Below are 20,531 nucleotides of genomic sequence, written 5' to 3'. Positions count from 1 at the left end.
AAGAAGAAGCAATGAATCACACAGAAAAAATCAGGCATTAATGATAAACTGGGTGCTGCGTTTGTTTCTTTTTTGGCTCTTTAAAAAATGTATAGGGAGATAAATGCCCAGAATTACCATTCCCGTCTTGAATTTAAGCAGTGATCTTTCCCTCATTTCTGCATTTAATTCTTTTTGTTACTTAAACTTTCTCAGCAGCCTTCTTGAATAATACTGAGTTCTGGAATCAGTATTCTGTTAATAAATAATTGTGTAAGTGTCACATGCAGAGACAAAATAATACCTAAGTATAGTAATTTAATAGTAATTTATAGTAATTTTTCTGCTGATAAGTTTAAAACAGCTTTTTGTTCTTTTTATCACCTTTCTACATTGAGAGCTTCATTTTGACTGCCTGTATGCAATGTCCATTGTTTTACTGGAAGCTGCTCTAGATAAGATTTATCATTCTGTGGTAATTACCCATATTCAAGTTGTTCATTTGAAGTGGGACAGCACTTCAGGTTTCAGGGATTGACTGCAGCACACTAATGTGAATGAATACTGATTTTTCTGATTGTCTGAAGAGCATGTCTCAGCCTGAGAAAGCAGTTTGTCCTTAGAAATTTCAGTCTGGACTAATCCTTAATTAAAGCTGCTTAATGTTAAAAGATTCAAACGTTACTGCCTATTAACAACAACAAAGGTTTTTAAAGCTCTGACTGGAGATATTAACAGCTTTGTAATACAACCATTATGTATTTGGATTAATTTCAATGACTTAAATGATTTCCAGTCCTACATAGCAGAGGAAACGATAATTCTCAGTGTGGTGTGTTGTTGTTTTGGTTTGGTTTGTTTTTTTTTGTATTAGTCTTAAACAACTTTAAAGGGAGTTTTGAAGGCACTAACATTTTCAGTGAGATATCTGAGCACCAAATGCTTATGTGGCTTGCTTGACTAATTAATTTGTTGGCTAGTAATTTTGTGTACTGGGGCTATGGATGACATTGCTCTTGTGGATTTGTTACCTCTTACTATTTCTACATATATGTACATTTTCAAAACTTTCTGTAGATTTAGAGCATATCTGTTGTACTGAAAACTGTCTATTTGTTTAGATGTGCACTGGCTGCATTTCTAATAAATATTTATAAATATAAATGACAACTGATAGGCTTCTTTCCACTTGATTTCTCTTCCACTTGATTTCTCTTCCATTTGGTTATTAACTTTCTGATTATTGACATAAAATTCAGAGAAAAAGGGGTTTTGTTTATTGCTTGTGGCAAATGCATATAAAGCTCTTGCTTAAGTAATATGATCAGTAGTCATGTGAAACTTTTTTGCTATCACTGATCTAATATCTCTGTTTGAATTTTATTACCATTAATTGAAATACTGGTTTTTGGATACAAACATCTTGTCTATTGCGAGTACTGATTTTGCTAATACAAGAACTGTAAATATATCAGTTAAGCACTCTCTTTAAAACATCGTGGAAAACAAAAGTGATTGTTTTTGACTGACTGTATGGGAACACAGATGTTACATAGCCCGCATAACATTCTCTAGAGGGAGGGAGATGAGCATGTGAATGCTTCTGCTGATTGGTACACAACTCTTCCTTGGATACTGGCTTGAGGAAAATCCATTTTTTGATTGTTAAACTTCTTCCCAATAGCTTTCTGCCTTTAAGTCCTATCTAGTCAATGCTCTAAAAAGTTGTTATTGCTTATAGTATTGTTAATAGCTTCCTTATGTCTGTTTCATGTAAATGGGAGGCACTGACACAAAAATGGGAGAGTGACGAATCCTTTTACTTATGTTTTCAAAGGAATTTGGAGAGGATTGGCTGCCTTCAATTTTTATTTTTTAAGCTTTGAATTTGAAGTTTGCTGCTAATGCGCTTATTTTATACTAATATGGAATTCTAGCATTAAGCCAATGTGCTTGATGCTAATAAAAGCTCTTGCCAGGTTGTATGTATTAGTGTACATGCAGACCGGATAACCTTTTTCCTGTGTTCTTTAAAATTTTGGGATAGTTTTCTTAAACTCAAATCAGCTTCCTGTTATTTAAACAACAACAACAAAAAAGTATCCAAGTATCCAGTATCAATATAATGTTGTTTGAAGGACAGCAGTAGGATGTTGAGGGTGACTTATCTTAGACATCCTTAGATAATGCTCTACCTATGCTGCGTATTTGTCTTAAGACCTCTGACTCCTTTGTATGAGGGCAACTCCAAAAGTAATGCCTCCTATTTTATTATGTTGGCCCATGACATCAGATGCAAATGTTGGTGGTAAAACAGTAGAGGCTGAAGTTCTACTGGCATTACTTTTGGAGTGAGCTATGTTACCTTACTGCTAGCAGAGCTCATGAGAAGGCTACTATTATTCTTTGCTCATTGTATGAATAAATGTCTGACTCCATAGTCTGGGGTTCCCAGATGTAGGTTTGCTTGGGAACAGCCAGCTCCAGGGTCGTTGTTGTCACAGCTGAAGTCTCCAGTGGCTCAGCTGTTAGGTACCTTTCAAGTCAGGCAAGTACTTGTCCAGAGGTGCTTGATGCTAATCAGGAAAGAAAGGTGTGGAAATACTTTCTGAGATAGGAATCAGGAAACGCTGCTACAGAATACTTGGCTGAAAGTTTTGCTGTTTCTGTGAAATTTTGTCATATTCAGTCAGGAAAAGCAGCAACTTAGGAACTCTGCTCTGTGTGTTCCCTGCGTACTTGAACACTCTGACAGAAGTCTGATACTGTACGCTCAGGAGAAGCAAATCTCACATTATTTTAGTTTTCTGCAGTAGCAACAATTTTGGAAGCTGGAAGCTTTGATCAGTGAGCAGATTTCTCAATTTGACCTTGACTCACAGTAGTTGAATAACAGTATGCTCTCCATCATCGTTCTGAGATGCAGCATTGCTCTGAGGAAAGAATGTGAAACTGTGTTCATGCTGCAAACCAGCCGCTGTGTTTTGTGCCTTAAATGTTAGGGCCTATAAGGAAACTTACCCCTTGCTCTTCTCTTCTTAAAGCTGCCTCTCCATGAGGTTAGTGGGTTAGCAGCAGCTTTATTCATCAGAGCCCTTCGCATTCCTTTCTGTTAATTTTTCTATTGGTTTTCTTGAATTGAATAATTGATTTAAATCTGTAAAATTAAATAAAATAAAAATTATTACTTTGGACATGTGTTGATTTTAAAGAATTGTAAGCACAGTCTACTATTCAGTTCTTGTATTGTATGAACAGGATGAAAGTGGTGTGCTGCCTATCACTGTTTTGCTAAACCTAGCTATATGGATAATATTAGCAAAAATGTTTTTCAAACAGAGTTTTATTTCCAGGCTGCCTTTGAAACACTATACCTTCTGATTAGATCGTGCATCACTGGGGATTATTTTAAGACTTACATATCCAAATGTAAACCCTCTCAGAATTTTTTTGCCTGCTTTTTTGTTAATCCATGCTTTGCACCTATTGCTCATCTATAGTTAAGTGGACATTTTTAACAAACTGGGAGGCTGTGTGGACGAGAACTAGACAAGAGTGTAGTGCAGACACTGTTAATTGAGGTAGTAGCTCATTATTTCTCTAGCAGTGGAAGATGTGATGTGACTTCAAGTTGCTTTCTCTTTCTGTATAAGTCATCACATCACCATTTTCATAGGAAAATGCAGATGGATTTTCTCTGGCTTGAGACTAAATGGGGAAGAGAAATATGGGTAAAATAAATTTGTACATACTGAACTCCTGTAAGAAAGGTTTGCACTTGCATGGTGTTCCAGTCATGTCTTATAGCTGAAGAATTAGGCATGTTATGAGTATTAACAAAATATGCTTTTACCTTCACAGATAAATTTGAGCAATTTTGGGCTATAAATCGAAAACTCATGGAGTATCCTCCAGAAGATAGTGGATTTCGGTACATCCCATTTAGAATTTATCAGGTAGGAGACGACAAAATAAACCCAGTTTTATCAAACTCTTCACCTAACGTGTCCTATCATCTTGGCTTTTCATGATTATACTTTCCCTTTTCTAACATTATGGTGAAAGTTTGTATGAATTAGTAAAGACAAGCTGGATTGTGTTTATTCTAATAGATAATTACCATTCACTGTGTTGTGATTAATACTCGAGAACGTGCTAAAGCTAGTACAGATGGTAGTTTGATGTGTAAGAAATTAACATGAAGACTACTTTGAATGCAAAATGTGCTTTGAGATGGCTAAATCAAACACTTGAGAATCAGCACTTTTTCCTTTAAACCGCTGTGTAGGCTTCTTTTCTTGCTGGTGTTACAAAGTGAAATTTAGAGGCATAGACCTTGTGTCCAATTCTTACATTTTTTTCTTTCATTATGTACTTTGCAATACCAAACGGTCTTTGATTTATATATATATATTTTTTTTTTCTCTGATCTTACACTCCAGCGCTGTTTTTCATAGAATCTCAGCATTTTGTCTGAAAGAATTCCAAGGAATACGTCTCCAGTTTTTTGATGTCCCCTTTGTTTTTATAGCATTACGGTCATGATGAACTTCATAGCTAAGCGTGGTTAAAAGCTGCATAGTCTCCCATCAATTAGAATTCTGCTCTGATCTGGCTTTGACGCATTTTCAGCTGTTTACATTTGTTTTACACATGTCACGTTAAAAATAATCTCATGGATTATCTATTACTGCTTTTTAACAGCTTTTAATGGCAAATTAAAATTTGTAAGACTATCAGAGTTGCTTTGAGACTGAGATATTTTTTAATGTTAGAGACAAGATGCTTACTGTCATAGTTTAACCTTACGTTGAGAATGGGAATCAGTTACTTTGGTTACTTTAGCAGATGACAACGTTAATCTAGGTATCAAAAAGTATGCATCAGGAAAAGCACTTTGCTCAGCATTATTTCTGTTTGTCAACTTTTTCTACATGCATCTATGTCTTCTGTGCCCTTCTTTGGGTAAGGAACTGGCTAGAGGGCCATGCCCGGCGGGTAGTGGTCAATGGAGTTAAGTCCAGCTGGCAATTTGTTACAAGTGGTGTCCCCCAGGACCTGGGGACCATCTTGTTTAATATCTTCACTGATGACCTGGATGAGGGGATTGAGTGTACCCTCAGTAAGTTTGCAGGTAGCACCAAGTTGGGAGGTGGTGTCGATCTGTCTGAGGGTAGGGAGACCCTTCAAAGGGATTTGGATAGGCTAGATCGTTAGGCTGAGGTGAATGGGGTGAGATTTAACAAGGCCAAGTACCGGGTCCTGCACTTTGACCACAGTAACTCCATGCAACTCTATAGGCTTGGGACTGAGTGGCTGGATGACTATGAAGAGGAAAGGGGTCTGGGAGTGTTGGTTGATGTTCTGTTGAGCGTGATCGGACAGTGTGCCCAGGTAGCCAAGAGGGCCAACGGCATCCTGGCCTGCATTAGAAATAGTGAAGCCAGCAGATACAGAGAGGTCATCATCCCACTGTACTCAGCACTGGTGAGGTTGCATCTCAAGTATTGTATTCAGTTTTGGGCTTCTCAATACAAGAAAGACATCAAGGCCTTGGAACATGTCCAGAGAAAGGCAATGGAACTGGTGAGGGGTCTGGAGCACAAGTCTTAAGAAGAGCAGCTGAGGGAGCTGGGATTGTTTAGCCTGGAGAAGAGGAAGCTCAGGGGAGACCTCATTGCACTCTACAACTTCCTGAAGGGAGGCTGTGATGAGGGGCTTGGCCTCTTCTCCCAGGCAACAAACAAGATCCGAGGAAATGGCCACAAGTTGTGCCAGAGGAGGTTTAGATTAGACATAAGGAAAAACTTTTTTTCTCAGAGAGTGGTCAGGCACTTGAATGACTGCCCAGGAAGGTGGTGGAGTTGCCATGCCTGGCAGCGTTCAAGAGGTGTCTGGATGAGGCACTACAAGATATGGTTTAGTGCCTTGTGGTAGCAACGGTAATGGGAGGACGGTTGGATTAGGTGATCTTGTAGGTCCTCTCCAGCCTTGTGATTCTATGATGAACTGAGTTGTTATTCTTTCATAGTTTTTTGTTTGTATTCAGTCTTTCTGTAAAAATTATAAAAAAAAACACAGCATATGCATGGATACAGGAAGTGAAAATGTTTTTTCAATAGGATAGGGGACTTAAGACTTGAGTGAACTTTTGATATCACGTGATTTCATGCTAGAAAGTTTTCTTAAAAAGAAAAAATGTTTTCTGTTTTTATACTTTTACTCAGTAGTGCACATAGTCATGTTAGTTTTTCAATTGGAAATCTGTACTTGATAATAGTTTAAACACCAAATATCTGATTAAGAGTAGAAGACCAAACATAAATAAAGATAATACTGAGACAGCCTTTGAGAAGGTTGCTCACTATACTATTTTCAGTGCTGCCATTCTTAACATTTCTAAATATTTTCAGTAATGTTCCTCTATCTAAAAAGGTGGATGCAGGTGTTTCTAGCTTTTTTTGTTCATCTTGTTGCTTTGTGCACTGACAACTGCTCATCACAACTGTGAAAGATGAGATGATAATTTGATTCCAAACAGGAAGTTAATTCCTATAATTTCAACATAAATTTGCAGTACTCAGTGACAGACTTTTGCATATACTGAAATAAATGAATCAAAAGTATTCTCGAAATATATTTGACCTCAATCTTAGCAGCATTCTTGTTCTCTTATTGTTAGGAAAGGTCAGCTTTGCATTCTGGTTGGTTATTTTCATATTCCTATGTAAATATCTGACAGTCAGATTAGTCTGTGTTTGTATTATATTAGGCATTCATCCCTTGTGTATTCTTATACAACAGTTCTGTTGATGAATAAACCTGTGCAGTTGGATGGCAGGAACTTACTAGACATTGCCTTCAATGGGAAGAGATCCCTCCTCTTATTCTCCCTACTTTCCATTATCTCCCAAATAATAGAGGAAAGTTCTGTGGAGGGAACTTTGTAGGGAGTGGTGGCTGGTGGGTTCTTTTTGGCTATAGATGAGTTTGTTTTCCTTCAGAGAAATGTGCGTAGATGATGGTAGCTAAGAAAAGTCAGTCTTTGCAGCTCTTAAAAATGCAGAAAAAGAAATGCAATAAAGATCTGATATCAGAACTTCATTGGAAAGTATATCTTCAAAACTCAAATGCTCTCTCATTTGTAAAGCTTGTCTATTAAAAAGCATTTCTGAAGAATAAAATAAATCATACCTCTTGTGGTATCCAAATCTGATGGGGTGTAGGGGAGAAAGATGGCTAAAATACTGACATAGTACTTGAGTAAGTTGGAACTAAATTAACCACAGATAATTTTAAGCCTTTGTCCAACACTTATTCTTTTAAGAGCAGCTAAGATTGGACTGGAATCTTAGCATCTACCATAGAAGATGAAGAAAAAGATTGCATGTCACTAATTTTAAGTTAGCTAAGAGATTTGGCAATTTTTATTGCAACTGTCATAGTCTAAAGTGTGTCTTGAGGAACTTGTACAGTTGAAGCTTTGACATAGGTGGAAACTTCTTCTAGCAGAGGTAGTTTAAAAGCAGTGACTATTTTTTGGTGTCACTTTTATTTAGACATTTCAAAAATAAATAAACATGTTTCACATAATTTCTTCAGAGATAAACTACTGCCTTCAAGTGACAGTTGCATAAAACCTTTTCTCTGATGATACTGTTGAATAGAATGCCTTTTTCATTTGAAGAGAGAAAATAATCACAACGCTTTGTGTATATCATACATAAAGAGTGCTGTTTTTCTGGCATGGTACTATAGCTAGTTTGTCATGAGGACATCTTACCTATTTTTAAGATTGGCAGGTTTTGCATTTTTCAATTGGAAAAACTGTGAGGTTGATAACTGGCAAGAAGTTTCCTTTAATCTGCAGTAGGACCTCTGGCTCCAGGCGCTGCAGTGGTGCCTGTTAGTCAGATGCTGATAGGCTGCTCTGGTAAACCACTGCATGCTGTCTTGTGCTGCAGATGGGAACACTGTCTCGTTGTTGTTGTTGTTGTGTACCTAGTCTGTACTCATCCTGGAGTTTTGATATCAGAGAGTCACGCCAACGTGCCCGCACTCTCACCAGGTCATGCTCACCCACTTGTTCTTGGTTGTGCTCTGCATGTTGCTTCCTGTTAATCTCTTTCCCTCCTTCCCTTTTTAATCTGCCCTAAGAGTCTCGATGTCATGATTAGTCTTTACAAATGGTTATGGTGTATATTTATTTTAGTAATGCGCTTGAAATTCACCATACTTTGTAAAATACAGATTAATTGAGCACTTTGCTCTTTATGTCAAAGGTGTGGCTTTGAAATGTCTAGATAGATTTACATGTCTGCTGTGACCTCTTCTCTAAAAATAGCAAAGTGACGGGGTGATTAAACACTTAAGACGTTATGAATATCTGGCTCTGTATATAAAATTTAAGTCCAAGAACCACTCCTTCCCAAACAAGGAAAGACTTTTTATTCTTGTTCCTACGTTATTATGTAGCTCAAATGGTCAATACCAAAACCCATTCATTATCAAAATTATTGTAGCAGTGTGGCTTGTGTAATGACAAGCACTTAAAAACTGACCAAAGCCAAGTTTTTGAGGCATCCACCTGTTAAGTTTTCATGTTACTTGACATGATGAATCTGTCACTCTGTACTAACAATAAAATATTTTTTGCTCTTCCTTTGAGTGAAAAGCATCACTGTATTTCAAGGTTAAACTCATCAGACTTCAAGTCCAGTTTCTAAGTTTTACATTGCCTTCCACCTCTGTAAAGCTTTCTGACCTCTGTGTTCACTAACAGTGCATTGTGTAGCTTCATTTTACTTCATGAAGTGAATCAGTGGAGTTCTTTAAACTTGCTTACCAGTACTGAATTTGTTTTGGGGTCTTTTTAAACACCAGCTGATACTTTGATAGTCTTCAAGATTGGTATTGAAGTTAAGGCAAAGTAGAGACAATCTGTAAAGTGTTTTGACTGAAAACCCTATAGAAATAATACTTCAAGTTTAGGTAGGATAGAGTTAGCTGCTACTTGAAGCTGCAGATCGGCAATTCTACTTTTTGTCCTAAGATTGTTCAAGATCTAGTCAAGCAGGACTACAAACATGATTGCTGCTGACCTGAAGAGGGCATCACAACACAGCCGGTTTTGTTGGCTTATGCAAAAACCTCTTGAATGTGTTTCTGTGTAATAGTATATCTACCTTTATATCTTTTAATACATAAGTAATCTTTTCATAAAGAACTTGCTGATTTATTTCTTCAGAATTTTTCTTTTACAAAGATTGAGTAGATAATAAAATAATCTGAAATGGTCATTGGTTTGACTGAATTTCGGTGCTTGAAAGGAAAAAAAAACATTGCTGGTTAATCAGCTGCTGAGTACACAGAATGGCTATTCTAATAGCTGGTAGCTCAACACTGAAGAAGGAGTAGCATATTTTCACCAGTTTTAAATTACTTTAAAAATGAAAGCTCTGTGAATGAGAAAGATTTTAGATTTGGGCAAATACGTTTCATAGAGTCTCAGGAAAGGAAAGTTCTGTTGAAAATTCTGTATAAGCAGGAAGATTCACAGCCTGCTTTGCAAATTTGTTTACTGTAAAGAGACTTTATGGAACCTATGTGCAAGATCAGCCTGGTGTCTTTAAGAATCTGTGCAGCTGCAATCAGAGTAGAAGAAAAATTCTGAGATTGTATTTGCTGTCAGATGTAACTAAAGTTTATGTAAACATGCCTGAGCTGTCTGTAAAGCTGTCAATCTAACTAGTTCAAAGCCGTTGTAGAAGTTGCGTATGATATAGGAAGGAAATGCAGAAGAGAGGAGGCTATAAAAACCTCGATTTGGGTATTTTCTCTGAGCTATGGTTGAATTGTTACCATGCTTGATAGTTCTAAATTAGCTTCGGTTTGTCAGTAGGAGCTATAGTAATACTTCTGAGTTGAATGTAGACATACTTTGCATTAAAATAATATTGTATTTGTATGAAAAACAGCTTCTTCAGTTCCTGAAGCATATAACTAGTTGAAAACTATGTAGGGATTCGCACTATTCTACCTATTGGGAAAAATTGGACAATATTTAATTCTAAGTCCTTTATCAGATACCCTTAGGTCCTGGAAGAGTCTAGGTGTATTGAAAATCAGCAACATCCCAGCAGCTAATAAGGTCACTTTTAAATAATTATATCAACTTATTTTATTGTTAGCAGAATGTAAATTACATTTTAAGTTGTGATGAAATAATTAGCGTTTTTGGTGGCGAAAAAGGTTGTCTATTCCTGACTTGAAAATGTGATAATTTTTCCAAATATCTTACGTACTCCTTAATCGCAAATTGATAGGTTATTTCTTAAACTGTTTTTGCAGAATACTTAATCTGCCATCTTTTCTCTGAATAGACTTATGATAACGAATTTGTACATAAAGAAGTTAATATAAATGATCATGTTACAGATTCAAATTCCAACAATGAGATTTGAATTGCTGTGGCTCTATTTCCCTAAATTGTTTTAGCCAAATATTTGGTTGTATATTTATGTATCATCCTAAACTTGTAATGACATATGCAATTAAAAGAAAACAAAGTTGCACTCTTCACCTTCCCCTTGAATGTTAACTCTTAAAGATGAATATGTTGAGAGGTTGCAATGATGGCAATAACTGAAGCAATAATTCAATTGAAGTAGGTGTGTTTAGATTTACTGTTGGATTCTACCATTCAAATGCAGTGCTTTTTTAATTATATTATTGTGTTTTTTCTGATCGTTAAATTGGTTCATCTATTTCGCTCACTTCTGTCAATGCAAACTGATTTGCCACTTTATGTACGTATGTAGTCAGCTCCCTGTATTTTGCAGTCTGTAGCCTTATAGCAAGGGGAAAAAGAAAGATGTAATGGGTTAACTTCTAAGAAAGATGTAAATAAAATGGGTTAACTTCTGCACAGAACTGAGGGTCAGTAAATACAGAAAGTGTTTGTTTTTTAGAAAGTGCCCATATTTGTTTGCACTTTCCTGAACTCTGAAAGTAAGTTGTACCCAGCTAAGTATGACATGAAATAAGCCTATGAGGAATTAGGATGTGGCACCATTCCATTTGAATGCATTATGAATTAAGCATAAATGTCTGTGGTTTTGCTACCCATAATCATAAGAGTTTCTTCTAGTTGATCCTAATTGTAGAAAATTCAGGAGAATTACTGGTTTTAATATGTAAGTAGAATAATATTATGTAAGTTACTGTATAATTCAATGCTTTAAAGCAAATGACATAACGTTTGCTTTTTTTGAATGTAAATCCATATCTAAAGTTGTTTTCTTCATAGCTAGTCAATAGTTGTTTACTTTTATTAAGACCTAGTTCTGTATATGCAAACCACGGTACTGCGAGTGTGAAAAGCACTATTCATTTTTTGTCACTGGTGAATCAGATACCTTATTAATTGCAAATATGAATTCTCTTCTGGAGAGGAAATTTAATACTTTGAGGATACGTTTAAGTTGCAGGCGTCTGTCCTGCCAGCGCTCAACAAAACCATCTCTTGGAACTGCTTGTACTGTTTGTGTTTTGTTACTATTTGACCTTATTGACTGTTGCCTGCTGGCTTTTCTGTATGAAATGACTCTTGAATGTTGACCTTTTTCTCCTCCTAGGAGCTGTGCAATTTATTTAAGGTTAAATACTGCTAATTCAGTTGTTTAGGTAATGTAGATCTCCACAAACAAATTTTATGGATCATTTGAGGAACAAAGCTACAGCCAGAATGCAGCTCAGCTGCGTTTGTTATGCATTTTGTAACATTTTGTATGGAACTAGTATTGGAACTTCTGGTTGTATGTATACACACCCTTGCTAAAAATGAGCCATTATAGTGTAACAGCACATTTGCTTTGGATGTTGTTTGTTCCAACTTGTCTTAAAACAGAAAGAGATTTAAAAAAAAAAGATTTTTAGGTTATTCTGTCTCTTGATTTCAGTGCCCCAAAGTGTATCTCCTTCCCTCAGGCCATTTTTGTAAAGCAGCTGAATGAACATAATTTTTCAAACCTTTGTTCACTTTTTCTTACAACACATTCTGCACAGTTTTTAGTATGACAGATGTATTCTTTCTCTGTCAAAAATACTACAGCGCAGATGGTATCCAATAAAACACCTATAAAACAAAACATTTCTATTTATTTATTTGTTTATTTATTTTAAAATCATCATGGGGCAAAGCTGTCTATAGGTAAAAGCGTTTTGGTTTACAGTGTTTTGTTTTAGTTCTAGAAGTTTTTAGCCCTTTCTGGTAAGGTTTGGTTAGTTGGACGTATTTACTGAACGTCTTCGGATGAGTTTCTCAAGGTTTTTCATCTACTTTGCTAGCGATATGTGGCTTAGAGATCTTGATCTCTTTCACCCTTTCAGAAATGTTTTTTTTTCTTCTGGAAATCTGTACAGTGAGTGAATATGTTCTCAGTGTTTACAGCTTAAGTTGCTATTATGTTTTATTAAATCTACAAGCAATGCTTTTAAACCAAAGGGAGTAGGACTACACAGCTCTTACAGCTAGTTCTTTTTATGTTGCTGCTTGTAAGAATAGGACAATCCTTTGAACAGTCCTAAATGCTTAGGCTTTTTCAGCTCAGTATTCAACGCACAGTGTTGTCGCAGTCTTGTCCATAACTGCATTGATCTTTGATAGAAGCTCTGCTGCACGTTTTGGTGTATTGTGGTCTATATATTTTAACTGTGAATTAGGAAGAGTCCTTAAGGAGAGTTCACCATTTGTTCAGGAAAAAGTCTAGAGGGCTGGCTATTTCAACACTGTTTTTAATGGCATAGTCACTTATGAATCTCAGGAGACAAGCAAGAATTGATTAGGGAGTCTTCTTTATCTTTTGCAGCGTTAGGAGGCATCTTGCAAACTTACAGGAACTACTTCACCCTTGTTAATTATTGTCATGTTATGGAAACCATAATAAAGTGGCTTTGGTGTTTCAGCATTCAGTGAACAAGAGGCTTTGGAACCATTATCCAAGTGATTGTGCCTGTGCGCCTTCAAACCACTCACAGTATAAGAGTGTATATAATGGTGTTCTTTAACACACCTTAAACAACAGATATATATATCTTCAGCACACCATCCAAATCTTGAAATATGAAGCTTTTCATTGAGAGCAGAAGAGTAAGTTACATTCATCTGTAGATAATTTGGCAATTTGCAGAAGGAAGATTTTCTGTGGACATGAAATAATTTCTCAGAAGAACTACTGTAAAGTAATCCGTATTTTTCAGCAGCAGTGGAATTCATCAGCCAGCTGCAGACTTGCTCAGAAAGTTTTAAACTGAAGTGGTTCCGTTGTGGCCTTGCTTGATTTACCCAGTCTGCAGCCACTCTGCGAGTAGATTTGAATGTATCTACAATAAGAACTTGCAAAACAGATGGGAAAGAATATAATCATTGAAGATCTCACAAGATTCTCAGTTCCTCCATGCAGTGATTAAAGTTTCCCCTAGGTAACTTGTATATTCATGGAATGCAGGGAATTCAGCCATTGGCCTCTGCAGTAAGGAATGCTGGTGGGTGTCCTTGGCTGCATTGGGAGGAGTGCTTACTTCTGCTCTTGGTGAAGCCGCTTGTTGAGTATTGGAGTCCCCTGTGTGAAGGAGATGTGGAGCTTTTCGAAGGAGTCCAGACAAAGGCCATGAGGACAACTGAGCAAATTGTGCATCTACTTGCATAGCGAGATAGGAACATATTTGAAATAGACATAATGTTAACATGAACTGGATGATTCATTTTTAGAAGGCATTGTAGAAGTAGAAACAACGTTTTATATCCTGAAGTGTTAGAATTAAGCAGATCTATGAAATTTTGAATCACTCAACTTTCGTAAAAGATATCTTCTAACTAGACATATATTTCTCAGGTTTGTCAAACGTTTGAAATAAGTTTAGCTTTTAAATAATTTTCATGATTGTAATAACTGGTTTTGTTGCTATTACACTTTTTTTTCCTAAAAGATTGTAAGGGAAGCACACTGCCAATTTAAATAATATGATAAAGGGAGGCATTTTCAATGATTTTTCATCTTTTGAGAAGATGAGCAAATAAAGGATCTCAACGGTGAGCGTGGGGAAACTAACCTAAATAGTTGCCATATTTCTCTGTAGGTTTGTAATAAAGGGAAATTATTTTTAATTATGTAGGAAGTTAGGCTAGAACTGCAGTTGCTTCATACAGGGTTCTCTGTTCAATGAAAGACTTCAAGGAAGGTATGAGTGGTTGCCCCTATGTTATTTGGGGAAGTCTTTAACTATTTGTTACCTAGAATTGTTCAATATTGTTTTCTAGAAGTAACTGCATTAAGCCCAACTATGTAAAATTTTAACTTTATTCCAGATGTGCTTATGCCTCTACTTGCGGCTTCATTTTAACTATAGCCTCAGCTAAGATACTAGTTAATTTTAATGTAAGTGTTAATTATGACAATTCCTGTTTATATTTTCTTGATCCTTTAAATTATGTAAAGGTAAGAAAATCAGTTTGGGTTAGTATGGATACAAACTTGTGTAAGTGAAAACATTATTCCACAAGTAAGTTTGTATGTCTTACGTGCTATTCAATATTCTTTTTATAGACTAAGTTATTTTCATAATTTCACATGAAATCGTAGGGCTGTGCTCAGACTGTAGACAGACTCAAACTGTAGTTTCTGCAACTACTGAAAATACATAATTTTAAATAGTGTATTGGGGAAGATAAGTCATTTGATTTATTCTCTGTATTGATTTTACAGCTAGTTCTGCAACCCACATTGCTTCATGTCAGTGAGTCAGTATTTCTGGTAATTTTAGATAGATGCACGCTGAGCATGCTCACACCCCTTCCTTTCACTTTACCTTGTTGTTGTTGCATACTGGACATATAAATGAATTACTTAGCTCTTCCATTCAGAGTTCACCAATTGGCTTTATTAGTTAAGTCTAATACATTTTGATTCAATCCTGGTTGAGCATACAGTTTCTTGAAAGTAAGTTCCCACTTTGTCTCCAGAAAGTGCCTTGTAGTGTGACATTCTGTGCTCTTCAATGGCAGGGACAACCTTAGCTACACAAGTCAATTAGAAGTTGTTTTCCCATTATTTTTCAAGTGGAACAGGCTTGTAGAAATGCCTTGTTTAAGTGCTGTTGTAGATTTAATTTTATCAACATTTGAATTTCCTTCTTTTTGCGTCTGCCATCAGAGTAGCGATTTGGAAACGTACCCTTTAGGTGTTCATCTGGAGTGTTGCGTAAGTCATGAATGTTATAAATAAGTGCAAAATAGTTACCTCAGGGCCTTCTCACAGTCTAAACTGAAAAGAAATCTACAAACTTAAGCCTATGTTCATATGAAAGTCTGTTGTTTTTCACACTAGTATTGTTTCATCATGAAGCTGTGGTCAAATGGGATAGAACAGCTTTGCTTGGAACAATTTGCATGTGGGCAGATTAGGAACTCAGACAGAACCAGGAAGGAGCAAAGAAGTCACTGGGACTGGTTTGTAACAGAGGATTGCGTTTACAGTGTCTAAAATTTCCTCCTTTGGAAACTTCTGTGATAACACTTTGATTCCATGGAAAGTCTCCCTCTTGCTGATTTGGAAATCAGTTTGTATCGGAGTTTTCATTTCAGTGGGATTAAGAATTAGAGGCCTAGGTGCATGAGCAATTTTGTTTATAAAGTATCGTTGTCTTCTGCTGTAATCACCAGCTTTTGCAGCCTGTAGGCATCCCAGTAATGCAGAATAATAATCACAAGTTGGACTAAATCTGCTCTGAGACTTGTTTACTGTGTACTCACCTGTTTGCATTTTGCGGATGGTAGACAGTGTTTGCCCTGCAGTTCACATGTACTCCTTCCTACCTCGGATGCTGTTTGTTGCACAGACTGACTTTCTGGCTTGTTCTGGCTGTGGAATGTTAGATGTTTACATGTATAAAAAGCGCTCCATTATAGTACTTTCAGTACTTGTGTTATTACTTATTTCCAAGAGCTGGTTAACTGTTTTTATTGGCCATATTCTGCAGGTAACAGGATATGTGAAATGAGCTTAAGAGTTAGGCAATCTCTTGATACGTTACTAGTTTCTGAATAGGAGGAAAAAATACACAGCAGTTGAAGCAACTGCAGATAACATTATTAAAATTCAGAACTTGCTTCTTTACACGTGCAAATATTTCTTTCTGACACAAGTTCTTACCTGAGGTTATTGGTGATTTACCATCTTAGCTGTCATTTCCATTTAAACTTTCAGTCTGATAATATGTCTGTTTGGTGAGTTGGGTGGTTGCTTGTTTTAAATAAATAAAAATTCCTTGTGCCTTTTCCACAGTGAAGGAATCAGTCATTCTGGTCTAGTGTGAGGCAAAAAGAAGCTAAAGACACCAAAGTACTGCAGAAAAACAGCAACAGCAAAAGAACAGTTTTTGTGTTATATGGCTTGGCAGTATTGTGCTTCTAGACAGGCACAGCTCTGTGACTACAGTAATTTACCATTTTTTCAATTAATCACTTTTTCACTACTAAGATTTTTAATTGAAAACATTCATACAAAGCAGAAGACGTCTTAGTCAGTCAAAAATCAATTTTAAATATAAAATGTACGACACTGTTTTGTTTTCAGGGAGTAGTAAATGTTCCTATATTTTCCATTTGCATTAAGTTTCCTGAATCACTGTACCAACTCTTATTGATATTTTTAAGCCTTCTTGGTTGAGTTTAAACTGGCTTAAACAAAGTGGTAGACTGTCTGATTTTTTTTTTAGTGGAAAGCGGTTTATTACAAAACAATATAGGCTATGAACTCGGCAACTTTCTGAAACTACAGAGCATGTAGCAGTGTCAAATCTTATGATTGTAGGCTGTCAGTTTATTCACATGTGGGAATTAAGAGGAAATCTTTCATTGTGCGCCTTCAACAAGTATGGTAGCTTTTATGTGTTTGAATACAGCTAGAGTAGCAGCAGAACATTCAGTCAAAAAGTCAAAATCCCTTCCTTTGATTGGAAATAATGGTAACTGTGATTTTTCCAGATTAGACCCAAGCAGTTCATGAGTTAAGTTTTTCATTTTAAGATGCATCCTGTATAAAATGTCTAATTAAATTGTGGATTTCATGCAGTGTTTGATGTTCTGTCAGTTCTGAAAGGGACCAGGCACACTGAATACTCTTTTTTTTTGGCAGGGAGATGATGAAGAAAGTTGTAATTGCTAACACAATATGTTACTATATAGCTTGCCTCTGATCTTCTGAGACTTTAAACTGCCTTAAAGGTCGTCTTAAAACTTTAACTCTCCAGTTACTCTGTAGGAAGCGTAGAAGATTTTCATTTGCAGTAAGTCCAGCTTCCTAGAAGAGAAGGTGTGTTAGCAAAATTGAACATTTGCTTTAATTAGGCAAACAAAAAGCAAAGAAACTTGTTACTCAATTATGGACATGATCACTGTAAAATATACCCAAAATATTGGGGCTGTAATCTGTGGTAATATGCTTGTATACTTGAGGACATTTCCCTTCTAGATCATTAGCAAATACTGATCTGCTCATCTGTAGTAACCTGCGGATGCATCCAGCATCTTTGAAAAGCTCACTTATGACTAAGGTACTTTAAAAAATTATCCTCTAAACACTCTAGATTGTAGGATGGGACTTTTCTTTTTACTCTTTGAACGCACAAAGCATCTGCTGTGTTGCAGGGAAGAAATGTAAGCATGATAGGGAAATATTCTTCCTGTAGGATTATCTGTGAGCTGTAGTCTTTGTATAAAAATTAACTTATATCAGTTTAATATTGATGAAAACCAGTGGTTTTTATTTACGTTACCACATCTGTATTGGCCAATACTTAAAATATGACCTTGAATTCATTTTCTGTAATGTTTTGTGATAACTGCTGTGGGCATTGCTTTGCAGCGGTCAGCAAGGATGTGCAAGACCTGTTGGAAAACACCTTTTGGACTTTTCCTGCATGCTGTGATAGATTACCATTAGATTATCACAACTAGGAAAAAAAAAATGTTAAAGAATAAGAACACCATCCTGTGATGTTGTGAATATGCTGTGTGAGAGTTCATTTTTTGAGTGTGTATCTGTCTGAGGTGAATCTTGTTGGCTGTGTGACCGCCACCATTTTTCAAACGTTCAGGCATTTCATTAGTGCAGTTTGTATCTGCGCTTTGCTACCCGGAGGACAGAGAATTGATTCCAGCAGCCAGGCAGCTCCACCTGATCAGTTTTGATAAGGAAAACTGGGAAAAGAGCTTTTGTCCATTTATAGGGGCTGTTAGCAAGAAGCATCTTTGGTCTTTTATCTCATGATTTGTTTTGTTGTTTTTTTTTAAGTACTTTTTAAAGTTGAGTTAGTGATTTGTTTATATATAAGCAATCATTTTAGGACAGGAACAACTTTTTTGAGCAATAGGAAACTAAATTTGGAAGGAATCACCTGCTTGCATACCTCTTTCCCTTCATGATGGTATGTGATGGAAATACAGCTTACTGAAGCCAGTCACCTGGGACTCTATCTGCATCTGCTCTGTTTCTCGGGGCTGAAATAGCTAGAACTTTTGAACACATGTGGTATAAAAAAATCACTTATCTTGAGCTGTGAACGTACTTGTTTGCCATTCAAAGTGCTTAATGTATTTCTAAAAGGAAATTGCAGGAAGGAATTGGATATTTATTGCATTATTTATTTGACTTGGCAAATATGCTGATCTCTTTTAAGTTTGTGCTCACTGCTGATTTACTTAAATGAAGTGTAAATGTACTTAAAATTGTTAACAAACTAATTCCCCTGAATTTCATCATAAATAAAATACAAGAAGATAAAACGCCAGGCATTTCTTCTTCTGCAGCCTCTTATTCAATTCTGTCTTATCCCTGTCTCAGATAGTGTCACCGTATATTTGCATGGTCTTTAAACTGTTGTTTTTGCTAATTTTGTTATTAAAACAGGCAACAACAGAGAGACCTTTTATACAAAAGCTGTTTCGACCAATTGCTTCCGGAGGACAGTTGCACACTTTGGGAGATCTTCTAAAAGACGTGTGTCCTAGTGCTATCACCCCTGAAGGTACCGTAAAAATAACTTTTGTCCGATAAAATTATGTACCATTATGTATTTATGTACTATGTGTAAATAATAAGCAAAATAAAAAATAAACTATTTTAATGGTTTGGTGTTTTTTGGAGGCAGAATTCTGTCTCAGTGTTTAAGATTTCACTCTTCCTCGGCCCATTAGAGCTCTCACTATATACTGCCTGCAGTGTTTGGAGAGGATAAAAGTGAGTCCTTTGTCATCCCTGAAAAATTTATCTCAGGAAGTTCTAATTTAAATTTCACCTATGCATTGTGTAGTGTCATATAATTTCATGCAATAGTATTTGTTAATTAGTGCATATAAAGATAAACATTTTGGATTCAGTATTAGCTCAGAGGTTATGACTGTTGGAACTCTGATTTCCTTTTAGATGTGTTAAATGTGAAAGTTATGTGCTTTTCCAAGTGATATCAAAATTGTCTAATGTGAAGTTTTTTCCATCTTGTTCTTATTGTTGTCTCTTATCAGCCTGTATAAAAGAGGTGATTGGGGGGTTTTTTGGTCAATAAATAAGAATTAATTTTGAGAAATTTATGGTAGTTTAGAAAAGATTGTGACGCAATTTACTGGTGCAGTATTAGCATCTTTTTACAGTAGAACTGTAAGCTTGAAATCAGTGTAAAAATTTATGAAATGTCATGGATTTGATTAAGAAATATCTTGACCTTAGAAATTGTCTGACATCAAACTATTTTTGACTCCTTTTTAACACTTGTTAACACATGTGAACAATCATTTCCAAAAGTAACAAAAGATTACTTCTTCAAGATGGCTTCTTGCTAGTTGCGTGCTGCTTTTTCTTAACGCAGTTCTAAATTTCAGAGCATAATTTTAGGGAATGATATTACCTAACTGTCCAAAAGAGAAAAACAATATGCAAATAGATGCTTGAGTGTGGACACAAGCATGTTTAGCCATCCTTAAGTACTTAAGTTTCAGGATCCTAGAAACAATAGTGAAAACAAAGTGAATTCAAAAGCATGGATAAGAAATGTGTATTTTAATTTTCAAGACAGGAGCACAAATTAAATGAAAAACAAAATAAAACTCAAAAGCATTTATGCAGGAGTTATTTCAAAGTATAAGGGATGCTTAGTATAATTTATTTTTGAGTGTACCAGTTACTTGACACTTGCCATTAAAATATATTTGTTTTTTTTCAGAAGTTGACAAATGCACCAGCCTTTAATAGCAGGATAAAAGTTTGCTATAGCAATTTTGTTTACAGGCTAGGATAAAAAACTGCACTGTTTACTCAGTGGAGGCAGAAACTGTTAATTACTTGATAGTAAAGGAACTGAGAGTTACTATTTCTGCACTTTAGAGGAGAAGAAGGTTGAAATTTGGCAGAAGGATTTCTTTGTATTGGAGTATACCTACCTTTTTGTGTATAAATCTCTTTAGATTTGGCCTACCTTTGATCCTTATGATTCTACTG

General features: G+C 36.0%; 1 protein-coding gene across 2 annotated transcripts in view; it reads left to right on the top strand.

Annotated features, from left to right (window-relative positions):
- The window catches only part of ATG5 (autophagy related 5), a 69,799-nt gene that overhangs the window by 24,705 nt on the left and 24,563 nt on the right, over window positions 1-20,531 (top strand). For both annotated transcript variants that reach the window (XM_072331748.1, XM_072331747.1), the window contains exons 6-7: window positions 3,841-3,935; window positions 18,948-19,065. In XM_072331748.1, the coding sequence (XP_072187849.1) occupies window positions 3,841-3,935; window positions 18,948-19,065 (213 nt within the window). The remainder of the gene's footprint in view (window positions 1-3,840; window positions 3,936-18,947; window positions 19,066-20,531) is intronic.

The sequence above is a fragment of the Excalfactoria chinensis genome, chromosome 3 (genome assembly GCF_039878825.1).
Source record: "Excalfactoria chinensis isolate bCotChi1 chromosome 3, bCotChi1.hap2, whole genome shotgun sequence".
Lineage (NCBI taxonomy): Eukaryota > Metazoa > Chordata > Aves > Galliformes > Phasianidae > Excalfactoria > Excalfactoria chinensis.
Note: the sequence above shows the minus strand (reverse complement) of the source record. Positions and strands in the feature narration are given on the sequence as shown.